The 26078-nt window shown below is 44.3% G+C and overlaps 1 protein-coding gene across 2 annotated transcripts in view; it reads right to left on the bottom strand.

The window, feature by feature from the left end:
• Window positions 1-26078, bottom strand: part of piezo1 (piezo-type mechanosensitive ion channel component 1) — a 278272-nt gene that overhangs the window by 177514 nt on the left and 74680 nt on the right. For both annotated transcript variants that reach the window (XM_055649000.1, XM_055649001.1), the window contains exon 3: window positions 4270-4389. In XM_055649000.1, coding sequence (XP_055504975.1) covers window positions 4270-4389 — 120 coding nt within the window. The remainder of the gene's footprint in view (window positions 1-4269; window positions 4390-26078) is intronic.

Here is a 26078-nt window from a genome sequence, read left to right as displayed (position 1 = left end):
GGCAAGCTAAACACAGTGGCGGACACCAGGTCACGAAAATTCAATGATAACATCGAATGGATGTTAGACCCAAAAATATTTGCTAGAATTGTTAAGCAATATGGTACGCCAGATATAGATTTGTTTGCGTCTAGATTAAATCACCAGCTACCCATGTATGTGGCTTGGGAACCAGACCCAGAGGCAGCAGCGGTAGATGCCTTCACGCTGGATTGGGGAAATTTCTTCTTCTATGCTTTCCCTCCCTTCTGCCTCATCAGCCGGGTACTCCAGAAAATACAAGCAGATTCGGCTTCAGGTATTCTGGTTGTACCCGACTGGCCTACCCAACCATGGTTCCCAGTTTTCCACGACATGGTGGTAGAGTCACCTATGGTTTGTCACAGCCACCCACAACTATTGACTCACCCGGTATCTGGCATAAGCCATCCATGCCATCATAAATTGGAACTCCTGGTTTATAGGTTCTGAACAGGCCTTACCAGGGATTGGGGTTATCAGAACGAACAATCACCACCATGTCGGCGTCCCTGCGAGTCTCTACCAAGAAGCAGCACTTGACCTACATCAAGAAATGGGAGCAGTACTGCTTGGATGCAGGGACATCATACAAGACAGCCTCAGTCACGGACGTGCTGGAATTCCTGGCCCACTTGCACCATGACCAAAAGATGAGCTACAGTGCTATCAACGCAGCACGGAGCGCCCTGTCCGCTTACCTTATGCCCACAGGACATCACAGCATTGGGTCCCACCCTCTGGTTATAAAACTCCTTAAAGGGATTTATAATACCAAACCCCCTACACCCAGATACACCCATGCATGGGATGTAAGTGTAGTTTTGTCACACCTCAGAGGTTGGCCTCCGGTGGGATCCTTGAGTCTAGAGCAGTCCACTCTCAAGACCCTCATGCTCATGGCGCTCGTCTCTGCGCAAAGGGTTCAGTCACTGCATCAATTAAGGCTGGACAACATGGTGACCACCCCAGACTCCATTATATTTACCATGCCGGGGTTGGTAAAACAGAGCAGGCCAGGTATGCCCAACTCTCCGTTAATCTTCCGGGCCTATCCTCCAGAACCTAGGCTGTGTGTAGTGACCCATCTATACAACTATGTAGACACAACCCAAACGCTTAGAGGGAGTGAAAAAGCCTTATGGGTCAGCCACAAAAAGCCTTTTGGACGGGTTACCAGCCAGACAATATCCAGGTGGTTGAAACAGGTCTTAAAAACCGCGGGGATTAACACGGATGTTTTTAAATCTCATTCTATCAGGGCAGCGTCCACGTCAGCGGCGGAACGGATGGAGGTTCCCATAGATCGCATCCTTAGTACAGCGGGATGGTCAAGGGAATCAACGTTCCGGAAATTCTACCACAAACCGCTGATGGAGACGGACTTGTTTGCGGACAGGATTTTAGAATCCGCAAACTTATAATTTAAAGCCCAGGGGAGCTATTTTTTGTGATTGTTAAATAAACATTTTTGTTTCAAAAAACTAACAAATTTGTTGGTCTTTAGATACCACTTCCTCCCTCGATGAACTTCGGCAGTGAGTGATATAGCTGTTACACGGTTTGAAATCACAGACCTTTGAAGTCTTCACGTAGTCACTCACGTGACTCCGAAGTAAAATAGTGAGATTAAACGAGTACTTACCAGTACGAAGTTTGATCTGTATTTTATGAGGAGTTACGATGAGGGATTACGTGCCCTCCGATCCCACCCTCATTGTATAGATCAAACTCGAGCTGATGTCTCTTTAATCTTTACTATCTTTACTTCAATATTGTGTCTACCTGTGATTCCACACCGCTGCTTGGAAGTATGCCGCGCCTGCGCACTGGGTGGGTTCTTCACGTAATCCCTCATCGTAACTCCTCATAAAATACAGATCAAACTTCGTACTGGTAAGTACTCGTTTAATCTCACTATTAATCAGTATCAAAAACACTTCATGTAAAGTTATTTGAACTAATATAAATATTTCAAAAAGGTAAAATAAAATGCAAAAGTAACTTAATAACACCCTATAAGGCAACTCCGGACTGTCAAAGCTGCCACAGCCAGACATAAAAACAGCTTTTTTTCCCACGAGCAGTAGCTCTACTCAACAGCAAAAAATCTGCAGCCTCCTTTTCGTCTGGTATTTTATTTCACTCTTCACATGTTTAAATTATAATGTATTATTTTTAATTGTCTCCTGTATGTCGTGTTATTACTTGCGGGCAAAGCACCGAGGCAAATTCCTTATAAGTATACATACTTGGCGAAAAAAATGTATTTAATTCAATTCAAAATCTCAACTGATGGTGTTGATCCCTGCACATTGTATACACTTCCTGTTAATGTTATACAGCAGGTTCCCTCTCTGTGAGCTTGCAGGGATTTTCACACCAAGTCAGCAGAGGAAAGCATTAAAGAAACAGTTGAAGGATGTGCATTCTACACACCAGATAAGGATGTCAGCTGTGGAGAGGCTGTATCCTCAAAGAAACCCTCGTGCCTGATTTCATATCTAGCAGAAACATCTTAATGTTGACAATAACAACAAATTCTTGCATGAATTGCTAAGTAAGCTTTCCTGATCCTCTTCAGATAGTGTTGTGGGAACGTGTACTTATAACAAAGAGCCTTGCTCCAATGCTTCCTCCATTAAACAACTTGGATGGGGCCGCACACACGCCTTCAATCCTTGCAGTTTCTGCCTGGCTCAAGGGCCTGTCCCACTTACGTGATTTTTTCGGCAGCTTGCCGGCACCCGTCATAGTTGCAGCAGGTCGCCGAAGATTTTCAAAATGTTGAAAACCCAACGGCGGCCAGAAAAAGGCACGACTCTTTGGGCGACTATTTACGACCATACAGGCGACATGTCGCGGGGCGTGAGTTGTCGCCCAAAGAGTCGTACCTTGTTCTGGTCGCCGCTGGAGTTGCAACATTTTGAAAATTTTCGGCCACCTGCTGCGACTAGGACGGGTACCGGCAAGTCGCTGAGAAAATCACCAAAGTGGGACAGGCCCTGTGCATGCTGAACTCTAAGGTAGGAATAAACATGCAACATTCTGATCCCACAACGCACATGGCTCCACTCTGCCCAGCAGGGGCACAGTTCAGCAACCCAGCAACTGCATACGCACAGGTTTCGTTAGATTATTCTGCTGTCAGGGAATCCACTCCATGGGGTAACTTAGTAAATTCAACAAAACAAAAATCAAATGTTGTCTGTTCATTATGTTGATAAGACTAGTCATTTATTATTTCACAATTGCTTCACATTCTTTTTATGTGGACTCCAACTCTAGCCTCAAGGAGGCTCTTCGTGTGATATCCAATTCCTGCTCTCTCTTCTCAGAAAAACATCCCACTGCTACAAACATTTAAACAAATCAATCACCAAAATTGTTTGCATGTTAGTCAAAAAGACAAAGTGTAACCAGTAGACGCCCTTAAAAGCATTCTTGGAAAAATATCTACGAGCAGAAGATAGACATTTCGTTTCTTCAGACTGAAGAAGGATCTCGACCCGAATAGTCACCCATTCCTTCTATCCAGAGATGCTGCCCATCCCGCTGAGTTACTCCAGCATTTTGTGTCTATCTTCAGTGTATACCAGCATCTGCAGTTCCTTCCTATGTACAAACAGAAATGTAGTTCACTTCTGATTCCAGGTCCCCTCCCCGGGTATGAACTTATGTACAGCCCGCTCACACAAACGAGCATCTGGGAGACCGGCGGGATGGATCTCGCCAGCTGCTGCAGGGCTGTGGACATCTTCTGCCATGTGCCCAGGTTCGATCCCGACTACGGGTGCTGTCTGTACGGAATTTGTACGTTCATCCCATGACTGGTGTGGGTTTTGTCTGCGATCTTCGGTTTCCTCCCACACTCCAAAGACGTGCAGGTTTGTAGGTTAATTGGCTTGGTGTAAATGTCCCTAGTGTGTGTGGTATACTTTTAATGTGCAATAGGGATAGCTGGTCAGGGCAGACTCGGTGGGCAAAAAGGGCCTGTTTCCGCACTGTATCTCTAAACTAAACTATTCGTAGCCCAAGCAGCTTACGGGAACAGAACCTTGCAGTAAACCTGGAAAAGACCTATGCATGTTCCAAAATTCTGTACTTAAAAACAAATTCAAGTAACTCATAGGAAATGATTGGCAGAATCTTATATAAAAAAAACATTTTTCAAAACATTTCTTTTAAAAGAGCAAATGAGAGCATACCATCGCAAAGAAGTAATAAAACTGAATATTTAGTTGTACTTACAATTATAGCCCAACAAATCCTCATCTTTCAAAACATACAGGGCGACCTGAAAGCCTCCTTGCGCACACAGGAAGAGAATGCTTGTTGCCAGCAGTGCCTTGAGCAGACGACCAGTGTGGCCTGAAGGAAGAAAATGCAGTCAAAACCAAGGAATTATTTTAGACACTTTACGTACACCATTCCCTGATGGGTTGGGCAAATAAACCAAACATTCTGCCTGATGCAAAAATACACAGGAAAATATCCTCAAGCCACAGAAACAGGTACAGGGTTAGACAGGTACATGGATAGTATAGGAAGGAACTGCAGGTGCTGGTTTAAACCGAAAATCGATACAAAAAGCTGGAGTGACTCATCGGGACAGGCAACATCTCTGGAGAGAAGGAATGGGTGACGTTTTGGGTCGAGACACTTCTTCCATGGATAGGACGGGTTTGGAGGGATATGGGCCAAACGCAGGCAAGTGGGACATGCTGGTCGGTGTGAGTAAGTTGGACCGAAGGGTCTGTTTCCACACTGTGATTCTCAAAATCATTCAGAAACACTTCCTGGATTGCATTACCTGCTGCTTATCCCTTTTTTGCAGTAAAACCACACCGAGTGATCACTCATTTTATTTTTTACAGGAATATGATCTGCCATTGTTCCAACTACGAGCTGGAGTACGGGTAAAGGATGAGGACTAGGTCAACAGATCAGAGACAGAGCTCATGGTGGAGACTGGCTTCTATCCAAATATTACCGGAGAGGATACGAGGCAGGAGATGTGGTAACTCTATTTGTGGGGTCCACAGCCCACAGAAGCAACCATATTTTAAAGTTTTTTTTGGCCTTCCATCACAGCAATGTGATGGATGTTTATGTAAAATGTAAATTATGTTGTGTCTGGGGTCTATTTGTTTGTAATGTATGGCTGCAGAAACGGCATTTCGTTTGGACCTCAAGGGGTCCAAATGACAATTAAATTGACTATTGAATTGACTATTGACATATTCAGACAGAGCCTTCAGCTTGGTCCTTGTTAACGTTGCACAGGATTGTTACTGACATAATAGAACCCACTTTGTGCATGAATCTACCACTTTGTCCAGCAAGGTATTGCAACGTCCTGAAAAAGCCAGCAGGCTACCCACATGGTTCCAGACCATGGTTCAACTTCATTGAGGTGCGGCTTGTATTTAACAACTTTCTGACCAGTTAAATAGAATATAAAGATCGACACAAAATGCTGGAGTAACTCTGCGGGACAGGCAGCATCTCTGGAGAGCAGGAACGGTGAGGTTTTGGGCCAAGACCCCTTTTCAGACTGAGTCAGGGGAGAGGGGCTCTGGAGATATGGAGGGGTAAGGTGTGAAAACAACAGATTAAAGCAGACAATGGAAAGGAAGTGTACAATAGATTGTTACCTGGGGGGGAAGGTGACAACGAGGCATACAATCCGAAAAATTGAAGGGCCTGTCCCGCTTGGGCGTCATTTGCGAGTCACGCAAAGATTTCGTACATCTCAAAATCCTGGGGCATCACGCGTCACTGCCTATATCACCACGCATCATGCATGTGTAATGCGCACCATGCATGTGTAATGTGCACCATGCACGCATCACGTGCGCTTCACGATGCGCGTGTCGTGACGCGTAAATGATGTCACGTAAATGACGCGCAAATAACGCCCAAGTGGTACAGGCCCTTAAGCAGGAGGACAGTGAAACTAGTCAGAGAACTAGGATGGGGGATGGAGAGAGAGAGAGAGAGAGAGAGAGAGGGAAAGCAAGGGTTACTTGAAGTTAGAGAAGTCACTATTCATACCGCTGTGTTGTAAGCTGCCCAAGCGAAATATGAGGGTTAAAGTCAGTTTAAACAGGCCTTCCCATTCTCTTCAGATGCTGAGCTACTCCAGCACTTTGTGTTTTACGCAAGATTTCAACGTCTGCAGTTCCCTGTGTCTCTGTGATCTCTCCACTTCCATTCTCTATAGTCACACACTTGCACTTGTCCATAACAACATATTGTCAATCAATGCTCAGAGCAACGTTAACAACCGTACGCCCCCTACGATCTAGGAGCGATCATTTTTTCCCCAATAAAGCTGAATAATATGTTATATAAGAAGAATCCAATTATACAAAATACAATACGAATCTGGAAACAAATAAAATTTACTTTAAAATTAAGAAATTTATCAGTGTTAACACCAATAGTGAATAACCCAGTATTTAAACCATCTGGTATGGATAAAACATATAAACAATGGGAAAAAGTGGGAATTAAAAAGGTAGGTGATTTGTATGAATTGGGAAATTTATTATAATTTCAACAACTAAAATCAAAATTTAAATTGAATAACAATCAACATTTTAAATACCTACAGGTATGTGACTTTATGAAGAAATATATACCAAGATTCCAAAGTATAATTTTAGACCCACTGGGAGAAGTAATGAATATCAATGCGGAGTCAACAAAATTAATATCATGCTTGTATAACAGTATTTTAAATATAGAATTACATCAGCAGAGGCAATTAGAGAAGACTGGGAAAAAAGAATTAATGATAAAAATCTCAAAAGAAACATGGGAAAAATATTTGATACATATACATAAATGTTCGATCAATGCTAGACATAACTTAATTCAATTTAAAATATTACATAGATTATATTATTCCAAAACTAGGTTGGATAAATTTTATCCAAATATTTCTCCCATTTGTGATAAATGTCTTTCTCAAAATGTCAATATTACGCACTCATTTGTCTCTTGTTCAAAATTTTATAAATTTTGGTGTGATATATTTGATATATTCTCAAAGCTATTTAAGACAAAAATGGAACCTAACACTGAATTGATTATATTTGGAGTAAGTGGAGATGGGAACAAATTAAATACACACCAAAACTCATTTTTCAATTATGGGTTAATAACAGCAAAAAAAAACTTATACTTAAATTTTGGAAAAATGCTAATATACCAACATTTAAAATGTGGATCAGTAATATGCTGGACACAGCACATTTGGAAGAAATGAGACTCCTCCTAATAGAAAAACAAGACCTATTCTTAAGGAGTTGGTCCCCATTTATTGATTTCTTGGATCCATGTGGTGACATAGTATCATGAAAACCAACAGTTTCAGCTTTGGGTGAAAGATGATTAAGAATATTTTTTTTTAAATCATCTCACTGTGGCAATTAAGGGAACTGTGGCATCTAAAGGAAGTGAAACCAGGACAGGACCTTCACAATGAATGGAAAGGCCCCGCCAGTCCCTTTTAAATCTTCCCCCTCTTACCTCAAATCTAATACCTCGTATTAGATTCCCCTACCTTGGGGAAAACACTGTGGCTATTCATTTTTTCTATGCCTCCAATAATTTTATAAACATCTATTAACTCATCCCCTCAGGCTTCTAAGGGAGAATAAAACCCATTCTCTATCCAGCCTCTCCTTAAAACTCAAAACCTCTACACCAGGCAACATCTTCAAATCTTTTTTACATCCTTATATGTTAATGAGAGGGTGATTAGAATTGTACACAGTACTCCAAATGTGGCCTTATTAATGTCTCCTACAGCTGCCATATGATGTTCCGACTTCAGGCCGTGTTCACCAAGCCCACAGTTAACAATGGAACGTTTCCTTGATCATCGTTACTTTTTTGCATATCTTTCACTTCTTTGTTCTACATCTCTCTCGATTTCGCCATCTATATCTCTCGTTTCCTTCCCCCGACTCTCATTCTGACGAAGGTTCTCGACCTGAAAACGTCACCCATACCGTCTCTCCAGAGATGCTGCCTGTCCCGCTGAGTTCCTCCAGCATTTTGTGCCTGTCTTCTTGTACTCACTTCTCGGTGACCTGCTACGACTATGACAGTCGCCTAAAAAATAGCCTAAGTGGGACAGGCCCTTAAGCTGCAAAGAATGCCAAACGATTTACAAGGAATTTGCCATGTCTGAGCGAGAGAGAGAGATGGGCAAGCTAGGAGCTGACACAGATATAGATATAGATGAGGGGAATAGATAGGCTGAATGCACAAAGTCTGCATCCCCAGCCTAGGCGAGACCAAGATCTACAGGGCATAGGTTTAAGGTGAGAGGAGAAAGATTTACTAGGAGCACATGCCCCTCATATTTTTATATAAACATCTACAAGGTCATCCCCGCAGGCTTCTATACTCCAGGAAGAACAAAGACTCCCATCCAGCCTCTCCTTAAAACTCTAATCTTCTACGCCAGGCAACATTTATTGCATCCATTCCAGGCTAATGACGGGATGACCAGAACTGTACACAGTACTCCAAATGTGGCCTTATTAATGTATTCTACAGCTGTCACATGACGTTCTTCCTCCTGAACTCGTTCTCACCCAGCCCACAGCTAACAATGGACTGTTTCCTTGATCATCGTTACTTTTATTTTGCATATCTTTCACTTCATTGTCGCCTGCTATATCACTCGTTTCTATAAAATCATGAATGGAATAGATAGAGTGAATGCAGAGTGAAGTCTTTCTCCCAGCATAGGCAAGACCAAGAAATATAGGGCATAGGTTTAAGGTGAGAGGAGAAAGATTTAATAGGAGCCTGAGGGGGCAACATTTTTTTACATACAGGGTGTAACGAGCTGCCAGAGGAACTAGCTGAGACAGGTCAAATAACAACATTTAAATGATATTTGGATACATACCTGGATAGGAATGGTTTAGAGGGATGTGGGCAAAAACAGGGCTGAAAGGGTATCATGCTCAGCATGAAGAAGTTGGGCCACAAGTTTATTTTTAAACTTCGATCTACAGTTAGCAATGTAAATGGAACTGAATCATATACAATGACTGGTGATTTCATAACTCGTGCCAAGTACTGTTCACCAATATTTAATTTGGTATTCTCACCTGAACTGCACAGCAAAATAAAGATACATTTAAGAGGGGTGTCATGGTGGCACAGCGGTAGAGTTGCCGCCGAACGGTGCCAGAGGCCCGGGTTCCATCCCGACTACGGGCGCTGTCTTTACGGAGTTTGTACGCTCTCCTCGTGACCTGCGTGGGTTTTCTCCGGGGAGCTCCGGTTTCCTCCCACCCTCCAAAGGCGAACAATTTTGTAGCTTAATTGGCTTGGTGAAATTGTAAATTGTCCCTAGTGTGTGTAGAACAGTGGTCGGCGCAGACTTGGTGGGCCGAAGGGCCGGTTTCCGTGCTGTATCTCTAAACAAAACTAAAAACTAAATATAACTGCAGTGTTTCCCGGTAAATGAGGAACTAAATGAATGAATCATGATGAAGGGAAGTGTCAAACAGTACGGAACAAGGTTGTGATGATTCAGTGCCAACACTACCACTGGTCACTGTTTGTATTGAGAAATACTTCAATCCCCACATTCGTACATAGTTACAGTGTCTAACACAACTTTTGTTGATTCCAATAGGATAACTTGACATATTAGACCCGACTAGCTGGGCTCTGAGGCTCCAAAACACCAGGTGTACCAGCCAGTCAGTAGGTTTAGTTTATAGTCACATGTACCGAGGTACAGTGAAAAGCTTTTGTTGCGTGCTAACGATTCAGCGGAAAGGCAACACATGATTACAATCTAGCCTTTTACAGCATATAGACACATGATAAGGGAATAACGTTTAGTGCAATGTGAAGCCGAGTAAAGACCGATCTAAGATAGTCCGAGGGTCACCAATTGAGGCTTTGTAGAGAGGAGTTCAGGACTGCTCTCTGGTTGAGGTGGGGTGATTCCGTTGCCGTTGGGAAGAAACTGTCCCTGAATCTGAGTCCAGAACCTGGGGGCCACAGTCTTAGAATAAAGGGGAGGCTGAGGTGAGAAAAATAAAATTCACCCAGAGAGTTGTGAATTTGTGGAATTCCCTGCCACAGATGGCAGTGGAGGCCAAGTCACTGGATGGATTTAAGACAGACTTAGATAGAGCTCTAGGGGCTAGTGGAATCAAGGGATATGGGGAGAAAGCAGGCACGGGTTATTGATAGGGGACGATCAGCCATGATCACAATGAATGGCGGTGCTGGCTCAAAGGGCCAAATGGCCTCCTCCTGCATCTATTTTCTATGTTTCTATCTACTAACAGATCAATATTCAGGCATTGATTATACATTAATTGACTATCATTTATTCTATCATTAAACAAATGGGGAAGATGAAAGCTTGCTAAAAATATATCTTTTTTGCTTTTCAACGTTAGAGCTTGACACCTTCCTCTTTACCGTTCCTTCCGCGCCTCTGTGCGTGTGTGCAGGAAGGAACTGCAGATGCTGGCTTACACCGAAGATAGACATAAAATGCTGGAGTAACTCAGCGGGTCAGACAGCAACTATGGATAGAAGGAATAGGTGATGTTTCACGTCGAGACCCTTCTTTGTCAGATGGCTTTTTGGATGAGCCACAGGGACAAGGATAGTGGTGAAGTTTCACAATAAAAGCTGCCGCTAAGACAATTAAAATAGCCTTTAACGACCACATCTCCTTACCATCTCTCCGTTCCAGCATCGAGAAAGACATTCATGCCAACGGTGCGAAAGTACCAGACAACATTTGCTATTGCAAAGGAACCTTCTGAAATGTGTAGTTGTCACCTAACCCTAGCTAACAATGGTCCATTCTACAGATTCCCTGAAACTTCATCCCCTTAGATGTCTTGTTTTCACACCTTACACTTCCTTATCTCCATATCGCCCTCTCCCCTGACTCTCAGTCTGAAGAAGGTCTTGACCGGAAACGCCACCCATTCCTTCTATCCAGAGATGCTGTCTGGCCCGCTGAGTTACTCCAGCATTTTGTCTATCTTCTGAAATACTGATCATTGTGTGACCCAACATGACCAACGTAGCTGTGAGCGCTGATAGGAAGAGTAGCTATTGCTGGGGGCGTGGGCAGGGCACTCCAGGTGTGGTTTTTAAGAAGGATGATCCCACACTGTACAATAAGGCTGAGTATAGTCTCTGTAAGGCTATCATGGCTGCCACGAGAGACTTCCAAATCAAGCTGCAGGCTCAAAATAATCAAGTGGATGCCAGGAGAGTGGCTAAAATTGAGGGCTACATGTCTGAAGAAGGGCCCTGACGCAAAACATCACCCATCCATGTTCTCCAGGGATGTTGCCTGCCCCAGTGAGTTATTCTAGCATTTTCTGTCTCTCATTTGTGTAAATCAACATCTGCAGTTCCTCGTTTCTACTCTATGCTTCGACATCTCTACCAGATGAGCTCAATCCCTTTCACGCACGTTTTGAACAAACAAATAAAGTTACATCTTGGCGCACCCCCCCCCTCCCCATCTCCCACTGGCTCAGCAAGTCAAACTCAGCAAGCCAAGCATCATCTGCGAAAAGAGAAACGGACAGTGTTTTGGGTCCACGGATGCTGCCTGACATGCTGAATATTCCATCGTTTTCTGTTTTATTTCTCGTTCAGATATTCAGCATCCGCAGGTCGTTTGATTTTTTTTCTTTTCAGGAACTATGATATCTTGTAACCTACATTTGCAGAATCTCACCACCAATATCCCATGTATTATGCTTTATTCAGAACCAGCTTTTGAGTGTTTATTAGCCAATTCTATTTCAAATTGGCAACAATCCTTGCAGTGCTCTATAAAACATATATAACCAGAGAGCGCCCTGAACTAGTATCTACCTCACTGGTGACCCTTGGACTATCCTTAACCAGACATTGTTGGCTTTACCTTACACTAAACATTATTCCCTTATCATGTATCTATACACTGTAAATGGTTCTTTCCACTGACTGGATGACACAACACCAAAAGCTTTTCACTGTACCTCGGTACACATGACAATAAACTAAACTGAACTGAATGTTACAGATGGATTTATGCTTGAACCATCTTGTTCAAATGTGTGGTTAACATGGTCAAGGCTAGTTCTCTCGCCAGCTGCTTTGAGACCAAGATTTGACACCATCAACGCACAATGCAAGGGTATTTTCAAATCACGAAAGGCATGGTTAAGTGCGAACCAAGTTTGTTCTTGCACCGTGTTTGATTTGGATTCCTGGAGCCAACACTGAGGCAGCTCCAAACAGCGGCAGTTATTTTTATGTGGGATTATGTGGGACTTCTGGGCATATCCGAGGAACCTGGAATAAACTTGTTCATTTGCCACACCTGGTTACCAAAATCATTCTTTCCTCTTAATTACGGTGAATTTATCTTAATTTAAAAACTTAACAAAACAATCTACATCTGCCTTCATGGTTAAAGACATATTTAGCAATGCGACCACTAGGAGCTGTCCCTTAGAAACCAAACAACTGAAAAATCTGTTTTTATTCGGAGGGATAAATGTTGCCAATAACAAATCATTATACCTTACAGAGATATTATTTTTGGAACGCCTCCGTCTACCAGATGTTGCAAGTGGAGCCCATTTCAACAATGCATTCACACTCAACAGTTGGACTGAAACACACAGCCTTATTATTTAGATGTAGGAAAACAATTATAAAAGCTTAAATAAAAATATCAATTTTCAATTTTCATTTCTAATCCCCTCCAGACAACCTTCACATTTTGTTACAACTAACATTTACCATCGTCAAGGGCTGCTCTCACCCCAGCCACAGTCCGTTTACCCCCCCTACCATCCGGGAGGGTAAACAGGTCTCTCCGTTGCCAGACAGCAGGTCCAGGAAAAGCTTCTTCCCTGCAGCTGTTACATTACTTAACTCTGTACCTCGGTGATTGCCAGTCACTCCCCCGGACACTCCTACACCCAGAAACAAATTGCACTATGACGTCTGTATGTACATATATATATTTATTGCTCATATTCTATGTTCGCTCTTCTGGGGAGATGCTAACTGCATTTCATTGTCTCTGTACTGTACACTGCACAATGACAATAAAGATTTGAATCTGAATATGAATCTGATCCCTTTATTTATCAAAGAAGGGTCTGAAGAAGGTCCTCGGCCCGAAACGTCACCTATTCCTTCGCTCCATAGATGCTGCATCATCCGCTGAGTTTCTCCAGCATTTTTGTCTACCTTCAATTTTCCAGCCCCCCCCCCCTCCCCCCCCCCCCCCCCCCCCCCCCAAGTCTATAGAGCTTATGCAGAGGTTGTAGTGTTTAATAGCCTGACCAATATTGGGAAGAAACTATTCCTGAACCTGGACATTACAGTCTTCAGGCTCCTGTACCTTCTTCTTGATGGCAGGAGTCCAATGAGAGTGTAGCCAGGGTGGTGTGGGTCTGATGATGCTGGTTGCCTTTTTGAGGCGGCCACTCCTGCCGATCTCTACGCTAGTGGGAGGTCAGTGCCTGTGATGGACTGGCCAGTGTTCGCCACTTTCTGCAATTTGTTTTGTGCGTTTGAGTTGCCGAACTAGACTGTGATGCAACCAGTCAACATGCTCTCTATTGTACACCTGGAGAAATGAAGGAGAGTATTTGTTGACATACCAAATCCCCTTAATCTTCTATGGAGATGGGGTTTCAATATGATTGCATCAACATGCTGGGTCCAGGACAGATCTTCAGAGATATGCAACGCCCAGTCATTTGAGGTTTTTGACTCTCTCCAACACCATTCTGTGGATCCTGCACCTTCCTCTTCCACAGTCCATAATCAGTCCCTTGGCCGTACTGACATTGAGAGCAAGATTGTTGTGCTGGCACCATTTGGTCAGTCAAACGATCTCTCTCCTATGCTTTGACTCATCATCACCTGTAATCCATCCAACCACGGTGGGGTCAGGAATTTGAAGAATGAAGAGCTCAAACTGTGGCCGGCTACACAGTCCATGAGAATAGAGTGAGTAGAACAGGGGACTGAGTAAACAGCCTTGGGGTGCTCCTGTGCTGATGGCTATCGAGAGGGAAGTTTTGCTGCCAATTCATACAGACTGTGGTCAGTTACTGAGGAAGTTTAACAATCCACATGAAAAAATGTTGGATGATATGTATCCTTTCCTTTAGTTATCTTAAAAACACACACACACATTTCTTGCATATCTGTATGGCCATTGGTATGTTTGTTAGTTACAGTACTTCATGCTAGCGTATAAATCATTGCAGAATAGATTAGGACCAATAGCTATAATTACCGTCAAATATTCCGCTCCTGTATAAAAATCATGAAAATAAATCCAGATCAGTTATCTTCTTTCTGCAGGAATTTGGAAACAAACTGCTCCCGAGTTCAAAAGTTAAATCATTGGCTTTCTTTAAGCCCCAAAGGAGGTGTGGAGTAGAGAATATATTGAGAGGTTGCATCACTGCGTAGTTCAGCAACTCCAACGCCCAGGAATGAAGAAGACTGCAAAAAATGGTGATCAGTGCCCAGTCCATCACAGGTACTGACCTCCCCACCATCAAAAGCATTGGCAGAAGTCGCTGCCTCAAAAAAGCAGCCAGCATCATCAGATACCCACACCACCCCTGGCCACACGCTCATTCACTCCTGGCATCGGAAGAAGGTAAAGGAGCCTGAAATCTGTAACGTCCAGGTTCAGGAACAGCTTCTTCCCAACAACCAAAGGGCTATTAAACACTACGACCTCCAAATAAGCTCCAAACTACATAGGCTTGGTGGGCCTTGTTTTTGCCTTTGCACTGTTATTGGTGTCTTTTGGAGAGAAGGAATGGGTGACGTGTCTGAACAAGGATCTCGACACGAAACATCACCCATTCCTTCTCTCCAGAGATGCTGCCTGTTCCGCCGAGTTACTACAGCATTTTGTGTCTATCTTAAGGATATACTTCAACTTAGTTTCCATAGAGGACAAGTTAACAAAGGGGAAAACAATGTGCTGGATTTATTGACAGGAAACTCCCCCTCAGTGAAGACAATTCTGACACGTCCAATAAGGTGTGTAATAGAATGATCACCCTCAAATCATGAACAGAGTATAACACTGGTTACACAAAAAAGCTGGAGAAACTCAGCGGGTGCAGCAGCATCTATGGAGCGAAGGAAATAGGCAACGTTTCGGGCCGAAACCCTTCGGTTTCGGCCCGAAACGTTGCCTATTTCATTCGCTCCATTGATGCTGCTGCACCCGCTGAGTTTCTCCAGCTTTTTTGTGTAACCTTCGATTCTCCAGCATCTGCAGTTCCCTCTTAAACACAGAGTATAGCACTGGCCTGTTTACAATTGAACCAGTGTTGCCTTAGGCAAACGACAAATGCCAATGGACAGTTCAAATTGACAGGCATGGGTTGGAACTTCTTCACATTATCATCGAGTCTTTGAATTCAGCAGATTTACTGAGATAAAAGCTGACTCGTGTTTTTCCCCCATCATTACGAAACAAAACAGATCTGCAATGTGCTTTAGTGTTTGTGAATAACAGGAGTGATTTCATGTCAATTAAAATATTTAATCATCCACTTAAGTTTCACTGTAAAATTCTCTGAAACTTTACAGCGTTGTACTGTGGTAAACAAGTAATATAGTGTTGTACACAATGTGCCTGAAGCGGGAACCAGCAGGAATTGATTATCTGTCGCTGGGTGATGCAGAACTAGTGGAGCCTATTCGGGAAGGTAGGGCAGGGTGCTCTGCTCAGCCACAGTGTGCCGTGCCTAACGAGCATGGACATCGTTGGTTAAGGATAAAGGGCCTGTCCCACCAGCATGCGACTCCATGCGGCAAGCGCGACCTAACGTGGTCACTTGAGCCGTACCGCTCGCGGGGCCGGTCCCACTTCGATCGCCGGAGCCGAATGCAGTTGTGCGGAGCTGGTCCCGACATCGCGCGGGGCTCCGAAAAACTGACCGTGTTCAAATATTCCGCGTGGCAACGGCCTGCCGGCTCGCAGCCGCCTCGACGCCGTACGTACTTCGCTCGAACTTCATGTCACTCACTCGACCTCCGCGCGGCCCCCGCTTCTGGTTTGGTCGCGCTTGCCGCATGGAGTCTCATGCTCATGGGACAGGCCCTTAAGGGATGTGTTACAGATGTGAAATATGGACTGCACCTCAGGAGCCACCTATCCCCAAAGGTAGCAGAATGGCACAGCAGTTAGTGCTGCTGCCTCACTGCACCAAAGACAAGAATTAGATCCTGATCTCAGGTATTGTGTCTGTGAGGTTTGTGTGTTCCCCCTGTGACCGTGAGATTCTCCGCTGGAGACTCGAGCTTCCTCTGACATCCCACAGAGATGTTGGTAGAGCAATTGATTGCTGACCCTAAGATGCCGGGTCAGTGGGGAATTGTTTGGCATGGGAAAGAATCCACAGTTGCAGAAATACTGGGGATTAAGTTGGGTGACTGAGGCCGATGGGATTGTTGTGTTGTGCGCAAACACAGACCTCATGGGACAATGGTCTTCTCGGTTTTGTAGTAATTAAGTAAATTAATTAAGTTTTGTAGTAATTAAGTAGATAGCTAATATAATTCACAACCACCTTCTAGGCAACAACATAGCCTTTGGTCTCAGGTTCAGAAAAAGACATGCCACATCACTCACGTTCTACGGTAATGACTGCATTCCAAACTGCTTTGCAATTTGACATCTACAACTGGCACCTCAGGATCTGATAAGATACCAGGTAATTTATCCCTCCTTGATCTGAAGTGCTACCCAAGTCTTGGGCATGGGTTTAGTACAGAAACGTGGCACTGAGATGAAAGATCACCCAGGATCTTCTTGAATGGTGGAGCAGACATCATGGTCAGCATGGGCAAGTTGGGCTGAAGGGCCTGTTTCTCTACTGTATAACTCTATGAATCAGGCACGTGCAGCCAATTGGCAAACTTGCTGTTTTGTTCCTTATGTTCTGAAAAGCTGAAACAAAGTCCTAATTTGTATCATTGATCTGTTACATTAAAGGGCCTGTCCCACTGTACGAGGTAATTCAAGAGTTCTCCTGAGTTTTCCGCTGATTCGAACTCGGCGAATGTCCGTAGCAGGTCCAAAGGAGATCGTGGATGTCTCGTAGCGGCTCGTAATGCTAACGGTAGGTACTTGGGAAATCCGGTAAACTCGTGACGTTTTTTTCGACACTGTGAAAAATGTCCACGAGTATAAAAAAAATACTCGTGCTGAAAAAAATGGTTACTTTTTACTCGTACGAGCCGCTACGAGTAAACGCGGGAGAACTCTTGAATTACCTCGTACAATGGGACAGGCCCTTAACTCTGCTTTTCCCATCACAGATGCTGCCTAACCTGGTGAGTATTTACAGCATTCCCATTTGTTTTTTCTGACCTGGCATGTTGATCTGCAGGATGGTTTGTGTTCTTGCTTTTACTGGACTGATTCCTTTGATATAAACTTCAGCGTATTTCTGATCGCAGAAGCCTAACTAAAGAGGCGATAAATTCCAATGTCACGCCAGCAACTTTCAGCAAATGATTGGAACACCAGCTACCAGGTTGCAAGCAAGTGGCAGTGCAGGATCACTATGGCTGGTTGATCATGAGCGATGTGCCAGGTCTAATTTGATCTTTTCCTCAGTGAGCCAAAAGCTGTGCTGGTGCATTGAAAATGTGGGTGAATCTCTCCATCATTGTCTGTAATTAGGTTTTGTCGATTGGATCAGCCAAGCAGTTTAGTTTATTGTCACGTGTACCATGAAAAGCTTTTGTTCCGTGCTAACCAGTCAGCAGGAAGACCAGGGCTTGAAGGAGTCTGAAGAAGGGTTTCGGCCCGAAACGTTGTCTATTTCCTTCACTCCATAGATGCTGCCGCACCCGCTGAGTTTCTCCAGCACTTTTGTCCTCCAGCAGGAAGACAATACATGATTACAATCAAGATGCATGATAAGGGAATGACGTTTAGCGACGGGTTACGCCAGAAAGTAAGAAGTGTTGCTGTGGGTATAGAGATTTAAGAGTGTGGGGCGATTGTGATATGTGTCTGTAGATCTGCTTCTGTCGATTGCACGCAAATAGTCTCCTGGGTTGGGCGCCATCTGGAAAAGGACAGGGTGGGTGCAGCAGTTCAGCAGATGTAGCATTCTGGAGCATTAGCCTTGTACTGGTGCAACAGGTTTGCACCCAGATAAGCAAATGATGCAGGACTATGATACAGGGCCTTTCAAGAAGCTGGAGTGGGGAAGGAACAGAGTGGGGCTGTATAGTTGGGATCGATACTGTCCTCTGTAGGTGTGAGCACGAGTCTGGAAGTCTCTGACTGCCCACTGCCATTTACTTAGACTGGGGTTGGAGTTGGAATGAAAAGATCTAGTTGTAGTGTGCTTTTGAAAACCCATGGCATAGATGGGATGAAGGAGGAGGTTCAGCTGAAGCAGTACGAGAGGCAAATAGCAGTACGAGAGGGCCCAATTAAAGAGCCAAACCTCAGAAGTCCCAATCTCTGGATCATGATCATGTAAAACATGCAAAACATGTAAAACAACATGTAAATAACATCAGAGTTTTGAATGTGTGACAGTTAGAGAAAAACTTTGGACATGCAAAGTAGGAGGCGTAGGCCAGAAATGGCAATAGAGTGAATGGTGTCGAACAACCTGCAGATCCGTGCACTCAAGTTACTAGAAATGTAACTTTCAAGTTTGGCTTGCAATTCGAAAAGCAAACAGAATGGTGTCCTGTAGTGCAAGAGGAGTAAAGAGTAAAGATTCCTGGTCCAATTATATAGGGTTCTGGTGACATAGCACCTAGAAAACTCGCCTCCCTAATTCATAAGCTCAAAAGTGATAGGAGTGGAATTGGGCCATTTGGCCCATCTAGTCTACACCGCCATTCAATCATGGCTGATCTGTCTCTCTCTCCTAATCCCATTCTCCTGCCTTCGCCCCATAACCCCTGACACCCGCCACCAATCAAGAATCTATCTATCTCTGCCTTAAAAATATCCATTGACTTGGCCTCCACAGCCTTCTGTGGCAATGAATTCCACAAATTCACCACCCTCCGACTAAAGAAATTCCTTCTCATCTCCTTCCTAAAGGAATGCCCTTTAATTCTGGTGCTATGACCTCTGGTCCCAGACAGCAAGAATTGACTTGTAATAGAGAAAGTGCAGCAAAAAAAATCACCACCCTGATGCCACAGATAGGAAGCTTGCTTGATGCGGAGTGATTGAGAAACCCAAGCCTTTAATATGAAGAGGTTAGAAGAATGAGTAGTGATGCTATTGAAACAACAACATTCCAGCAGAGCTTGACAGGGTAGATGGAGGGATCCTGTTTCTCCTTGTTTGGATGAACCAGTCTAAAAATAAGGGAAGACCATTGTAAACTGGTGAACAAAATACCCTGTGAACGCTCTTCCCAAGTGTGTTGTGGAGGCTCAGTTGCTGCACATCTTCAAGACGGTGGCAGTGATTTTTGGTTATAAGGGGTGTGGGATTTGTGCAGAAAAGTAACGTTGAGATAAAAGTGGATCCAGGATTTTTATAGACTGGTGGAGCAGGAACAAGTAACCAAACTCCTCGTATTTCCAAAGTTCTTATGCTGGGAACCTGAAATAACTTCCTGATGAGAGGTCATGAACCTGACACATTGGCTGGGTTTCTCCCACCATAGATGCCGCCCAGCCCGCTGGGTATTTCAAGCATTTCCGTGGTCTGCAGGCTGGTTTGTGTTCCAGCTTTTGCTCGACTAGTTCCTTCAATATAAACCTCAGTGTTTTTCTGATTGTGGAAACTTAATTAAAAAGCCAATAAATCCCAAGGTCACACCACCAACGCATCAAATGAATCAAAAATACCAGCTCTAGGTTTCGTGTTTAAGAAAGAACAGCAGATGCTGGAAAAATCGAAGGTGGACAAAAATGCTGGAGAAACTCAGCGGGTGAGGCAGCATCTATGGAGCGAAGGACTAGGTGACATTTCGGGAAGAGACCCAACTTCAGACTGCTGTTTGGTAACCTCTTCCGCTTTAGAACTCCATTCCAATGGTCCATATTGATCTCACACAGAGAGTGGTGAATCTCTGGAATTCTCTGCCACAGAAGGTAGTTGAGGCCAGTTCATCGGCTATATTTAAGAGGGAGTTAGATGTGGCCCTTGTGGCTAAAGGGATTAGGGGGTATGGAGAGAAGGCAGGTACAGGATACTGAGTTGGATGATCAGCCATGATCATATTGAATGGCGGTGCAGGCTCGAAGGGCCGAATGGCCTACTCCTACACCTATTTTCTATGTTTCTATGTTAGAATGCACTCCACCACTCTTTGATATCTACAATAGCTGTTCCCAGACAGGGAAGCTTTTGGTTTCTAAATAACCTCTTGACATAATTTATAACATTTCCTTGGTGCAGCCATAAAAAAAAAGTCCAATTTAAAAACCTCCAGGAATAGAAATTATCTGAATGTCAACTCAATTTATTTTTCAACTTGGATTTGTTGCGATCTAGTTTCCAACAGATACACATCGTTTCCATCTGTACTTCACTTGAGTACGAGATGCTCTTTGCCGTCCAGTTATTTAACTGTGCAGCAATCTGGGCAACAATTGCAGCCAGAGCAGATCATGCCAGCTGGGCTTGCTTTCTGCAGTTTAACATGCAATGTAAACTTCCCCAAGCGTTTGGTTCCACAGGCCCACAAAATACTTGCAGCTTTTGAAGTTCATAGCCAAATGGTGATCAGTTACAAGTTCATAGGAACAATCCTTTTTATCCATCTTTGAAAGGTCTGCCATTCCTTTTTTGACTTTTGGCGAGCGTGTTAAGAGCCTGTCCCACGAGCATGCGATTGCATGCGGCAAGCGCTACCTAACGTGGTCGCTTGAGCCGTACGGCCTCGTGGGGCCGGTCCCACTTCGATCGTCGGAGCCGTATGGAGTTGTGCGTAGCTGGTCCCGACATCGCGCGGGGCTCCGAAAAACTGACCCTGTCCAAAAATTCCGCGCGGCAACGGCCTACCGGCCTGAAGCTGCATTGAGGCCGTACGGGCATACGCAGCGTCTCGATGCCGTACGCAGCGTCTTGACGCCGTACGTCACGCGCGAGCTTCCCGCGGACTTCGCTCGAATTTCACATCAACTCGTACGGGATCACTCAACCTCCGCGCGGCCCCCGCTTCCGGTTTGGTCACGTTTGCCGCATGCAGTCGCATGCTTATGGGACAGGCCCTTAACATTTGACAACAGCAAGCAGACACCAAAAATGAAAATTGTTTATTGAAAAAGAAAAATCCTTGATCTGAAATTTCAATGAACAAATTAATTGGGGTTTTCCGAACTCTTGGCATCTCAGTCACGGAGTGAAAGAGCTGTGAGCCCAGACTTAGGCCCTTTAGCCCACCTTGTCCATGCCCACCCACCACATTGGCATAATAGGCTAGTCCCATTTGCCAGCATTTGGCCTGTTGCCCTCTAAATCCTTCCTATCCATATATCTGTCCAAATCGATTTTAAAAGTCGTAGTTCAAGGTTTCAAGGACAAGGTCAGTTTATTGTCAGGTGTACCAATTAAGGTACAGTGAAATTCAAATTACCATACAGCCATACTCAAAAAAAGCAACAAGACGCACAACTATATAAAAGTTAACATAAACATCCACCACAGTGGATTCCCCACATGCCTCACTGTGATGGAAGGCAATAAAGTCAAATCTTCCTCTTTTATTGTACCCGCTTCTACAGCATCTCTGGCACTCATTGCAGATATGGACTCTCCTCTGAATGAAAAAATTGCTTGAGGTCCCTCTTAAATCTCTCCTCTAACTACCATAAGCCTATGCCCTCTAGTTTTAGAATCCTCTACCCTGGGAAAAATATTTCACTTTATCCATGCCGCTCATGATCCTGTAGGCCCCAGAGCAGAAGCATCCACGTGGCGGGGCTGGAAACTGGAAGTATCCTGAGCTAATTCTGCTACTACCATCATCTACTGCGACAAGTGATGGCTCCCATTGATTGTCGCTGGAAGCTTGCGTCCATTTCAGGACGGACGATGACAGCGAGGTCAACATTTGTAACAAGATGGACACGAGAAAAAGACGAAGATGATCCTGTACACCGCTATAAAATTACTCCTCAGGATCCTACACTCCTAAGCAAAGGTCTATCCCACCTCTCCCTGTGACATAGGTGACATCCTGGCAAACCTCTTCTGCATCTTTTCCAATTCCAACTTGATATCATTATTCTTGTAGCAGGGCAACCAGAACTGCACACAGTACTCCAAGTGTGGTCTCACCAATGATTTGTGCAGCCGTACAACTCCTGTACTCAGTGAAGTTCCAATGAATGGAAATGCGCCGAACGCCTGCCTCTCCGCACTGTCCGCCCGACTGTCTACTTATGCATCTGTTCAATAATAGTACAACGTTACCCTCCCTGCTTGTGGATGATTGAAGATTTCAAAGCCAAGAGTCTCGTTATTATGTCGGAAAAATACCTGCAAGGCATCTAGACTTAGAGGTTCAAGGTGAAGGGGAAAAGATTTAATAGGAATCCGAGGGGGTAACCTTTTCACACAAAGGGTGGTGGGTGCATGGAACAAGCTGCCAGTTGAGGTTGGGTCTATCCCAATGTTTAAGAAGCAGTTAGACAGGTACATGGATAGGACAGGTTTGGAGGGATATGGACCAAACACGGGCAGGTGGGACTAGTGTAGCTGGGACATATTGGCCGGTGTGGGCAAGATGAGCCGAAGGGCCTGTTTGCACGCTGTATCTCTCTATGACTCTATATCCAATGGCGAAAACACAGGGAATGATCAAATTCAGGAGGAGGGATGTAGGGATTACAAGGGCTTGTAAACGCATTGGGCCTCAAAAGAGTATGAAGAGATATCAGAAAAATAATTTCCAGAGGATGGAGCTTTTCACGGCATCCAAACTCCGGACACTCCCCGATTTACGTAAGGGTTTTGTTCTGTAAAACTTCACACAAGTCAGATTTTACGCGAGTTGCAATCGCCGTGCACAAATGGCACAAAGTGCTGGAGTACCTCAACAATCAATCTGAAGAAGGGAAACTCAGCGGGTGCAGCAGCATCTATGGAGCGAAGGAAATAGGCAACGTTTCGGGCCGAAACCGAAGGGTTTCGGCCCGAAACGTTGCCTATTTCCTTCGCTCCATAGATGCTGCTGCACCCGCTGAGTTTCTCCAGCTTTTTTGTGTAACCTTCGATTCTCCAGCATCTGCAGTTCCCTCTTAAACATCTGAAGAAGGGCCCTGACATGAAACATAATGTATCCATGTTCTCCAGAGATGTTGCCTGACCCACTGAGTTACACCAGCACCTTGTGTCATTTCACATTCTCCCTGTGACCTGTGTGGGCTTTCCCCAGAATCCCCGGTTTCCTCCCACATTCCAAAGACGTACAGTTAATTGGATGGTATAATTGTAAATTGTCCCTAGTGTGTGTAGGATAATGTTAGTGTGAGGGGAACGTTGGTCGGCGCATTCTCGGTGGGCCACAGCTCCTGTTTCCGCACTGTATCTCTAAACTGAACTGAATTATATTGACCGATCTGGATAGGATAAATAAAGAGAGGATTTCCAACAGAGAATTAAATGGTCAGTTGAGAGGAAAATAATTTGTCAGGCTCTGGGGAAGGAGCTGTGGATTGGAACTGATGGGATAATTGGAGCCAGCACACGGCTCAAATGGACCAAGTGGAATTGTTACATCACAGAAGGAAACTGTGTTTCCAAGTAGGAACACTCCAGATGCTCCAAGTGCAATCTTCCACAATCTAGATTTTGGAATTATAGCGCAATTTTCCAAATCTGAAATTAATTATTTCACTAATCAAGAAAACAGGACGTGGGAGTCCATGAATTTGCTTGACATCTGTTGCTGGAAACTATTAGTTTCAATAAGTAAGGAAAGAATGGACTAAACACCTGGAGCGATCGAGACATCTCTAATGCGCGGGGCGTATTTGATAAACCATTCTGTTGAGATCACCTAAATAGTGGTCTGTGTTCTGTCTTCTGTTGCTATCTATATGAACCGTAAAGAGCCATTTGATTTGTAAAAATCCATTTGATAAAAAATCTCTCAGAAGAGGGCATTAGCAATATTTGAAGTTCATCAAATTGAAAAATCAAATCGGTCAAAAAATTGGATTGGGAGCAGGAGACAAATAGATAACGTCTAGACTTCCCACAATTCAATTCAATTCAATTCAACTTTAATGTCATCGCACAAATACAAGTATGAGTACAACGAAATGCAGTTTTGCGTCAGTCCGTAGTAGTTGTACATAAAGAAATAAAAAAAATAGAAAGAGAGAAGATACAGAATAATAAAAAAATACAGAATAATTAAACAATGGGGACGGAGGGAGGAGAAATCTATCGGCGGGACTCCGAGTTCAGCAATGTGATTGTATTATTGTAGAAGCTGTTCCTCATCCTACTAGTACGTGACCTGAGGCTCCTGTACCGCCTCCCTGATGGGAGGAGGGCAAACAGTCCATGGTTGGGGTGTGAGGGGTCTTTGATGATCTTCCCAGCCCGTCTCAGACACCGTTTTCGGTGGAGGGCATCCATGGCAGGGAGCGGGGCACCGATGATGTGCTGCGCGGTTTTCACCACCCGTTGTAGTGCCTTCCTGTCCGCAGCAGTGCAGCTGCTGTACCATACCGTGAAGCAGGTGGTCAGGATACTCTCTATGGTACAGCGGTAAAAGTTGGTCAGGATCCGGGGGGACAGGTGGGCTTTCTTGAGCCTCCTCAGGAAGTAAAGGCGCTGCTGCGCCTTTTTGATCAGCTTGGAGGTGTTGAGGGACCAGGACAAATCCTCCGAGATATGTACTCCGAGGAATTTATAGCTGGAGACGCGCTCCACCTCAGTCCCGTTTATATGGATGGGGGTGTGACTGCCTCCTCTGGTCTGCCTGAAGTCAACAATAATCTCCTTCGTCTTTTTGGAGTTGAGGATGAGGTTATTGTTGGCACACCAGGCTGTCAGGTGCTGGATCTCCTCCCTGTAGGCTGACTCATCGTTGTCGCTGATCAGTCCTACTACCGTGGTATCATCAGCAAACTTAATAATGGCGTTGGCGTGGGATCCTTGATCCAACTTGATAATGAGGCAGAAAATCACTTCTCCAAGTTTTCTTGGTGACCCACTGATAGGTATGGTTGTAAGTAGAGTATGTAGAAAGTTTACCATGACATGTGCCAAACATATTTTGAATTTCTTCTCATCCTAATCTTAAATAGCTGGACCTCTTATTCCTAGACAGGGGTGCCTGGTTTGTGGCACTACACGGCCAAGCGGAAACAAAAGTTATCCCCATATCTATCCTGTCAAATGCTGGCAAAATATTTTTAAAATGTTTGCATTTTCAATGAGATTGTATCAGATTCTGAAAACGAACCCTTGGAAGTTTAGGCCTGTTCTGTTTAAAAAAAAAGTTATCACCAAGAACTCTCCAGCAGTCACACGCCATTTTGCCGTGGAAATATATCAGTGCATCTTCATTGCTGTCAAGTCGAAATCCTAGCACCTCCTTGAACAGAGCCTTGTACTGAGCATTATTTTTGCCAAAAGGACAGAATAGTTCAAGAAGATGCGGGCCAAGTTTATTTATGTATACGTTGGTGGGTGCCTGAAATACATTGCAGCCAGTGTTTGTGGGCGATGCAGATATGATAGTGGCATTTAAGAAGCGTTTAGACGGCCTAATGACAGGGAATGGAGGGGAACGGAACATGTGCAGACAGATGAGATTAGTTTATCTTGGCATCATGTTTGGCACAGACATTGTGGGCTGAAGGGCCTGTTCCTGTGCTGTAGTTCTCAGGTGACTCACTACCACCGTCTCAAGGTAATTAGAGATGGCCAATACATGTTTGCTTTGCAGGTGTTGCTCATATAAATAAGTCAACATTGACAAAACGTGGAATAACCACTGCAGTCACTAACAAGGAGATTTACGCTGGAAATA

This window comes from Leucoraja erinacea, chromosome 17, assembly GCF_028641065.1.
Source record: "Leucoraja erinacea ecotype New England chromosome 17, Leri_hhj_1, whole genome shotgun sequence".
Lineage (NCBI taxonomy): Eukaryota > Metazoa > Chordata > Chondrichthyes > Rajiformes > Rajidae > Leucoraja > Leucoraja erinaceus.
Note: the sequence above shows the minus strand (reverse complement) of the source record. Positions and strands in the feature narration are given on the sequence as shown.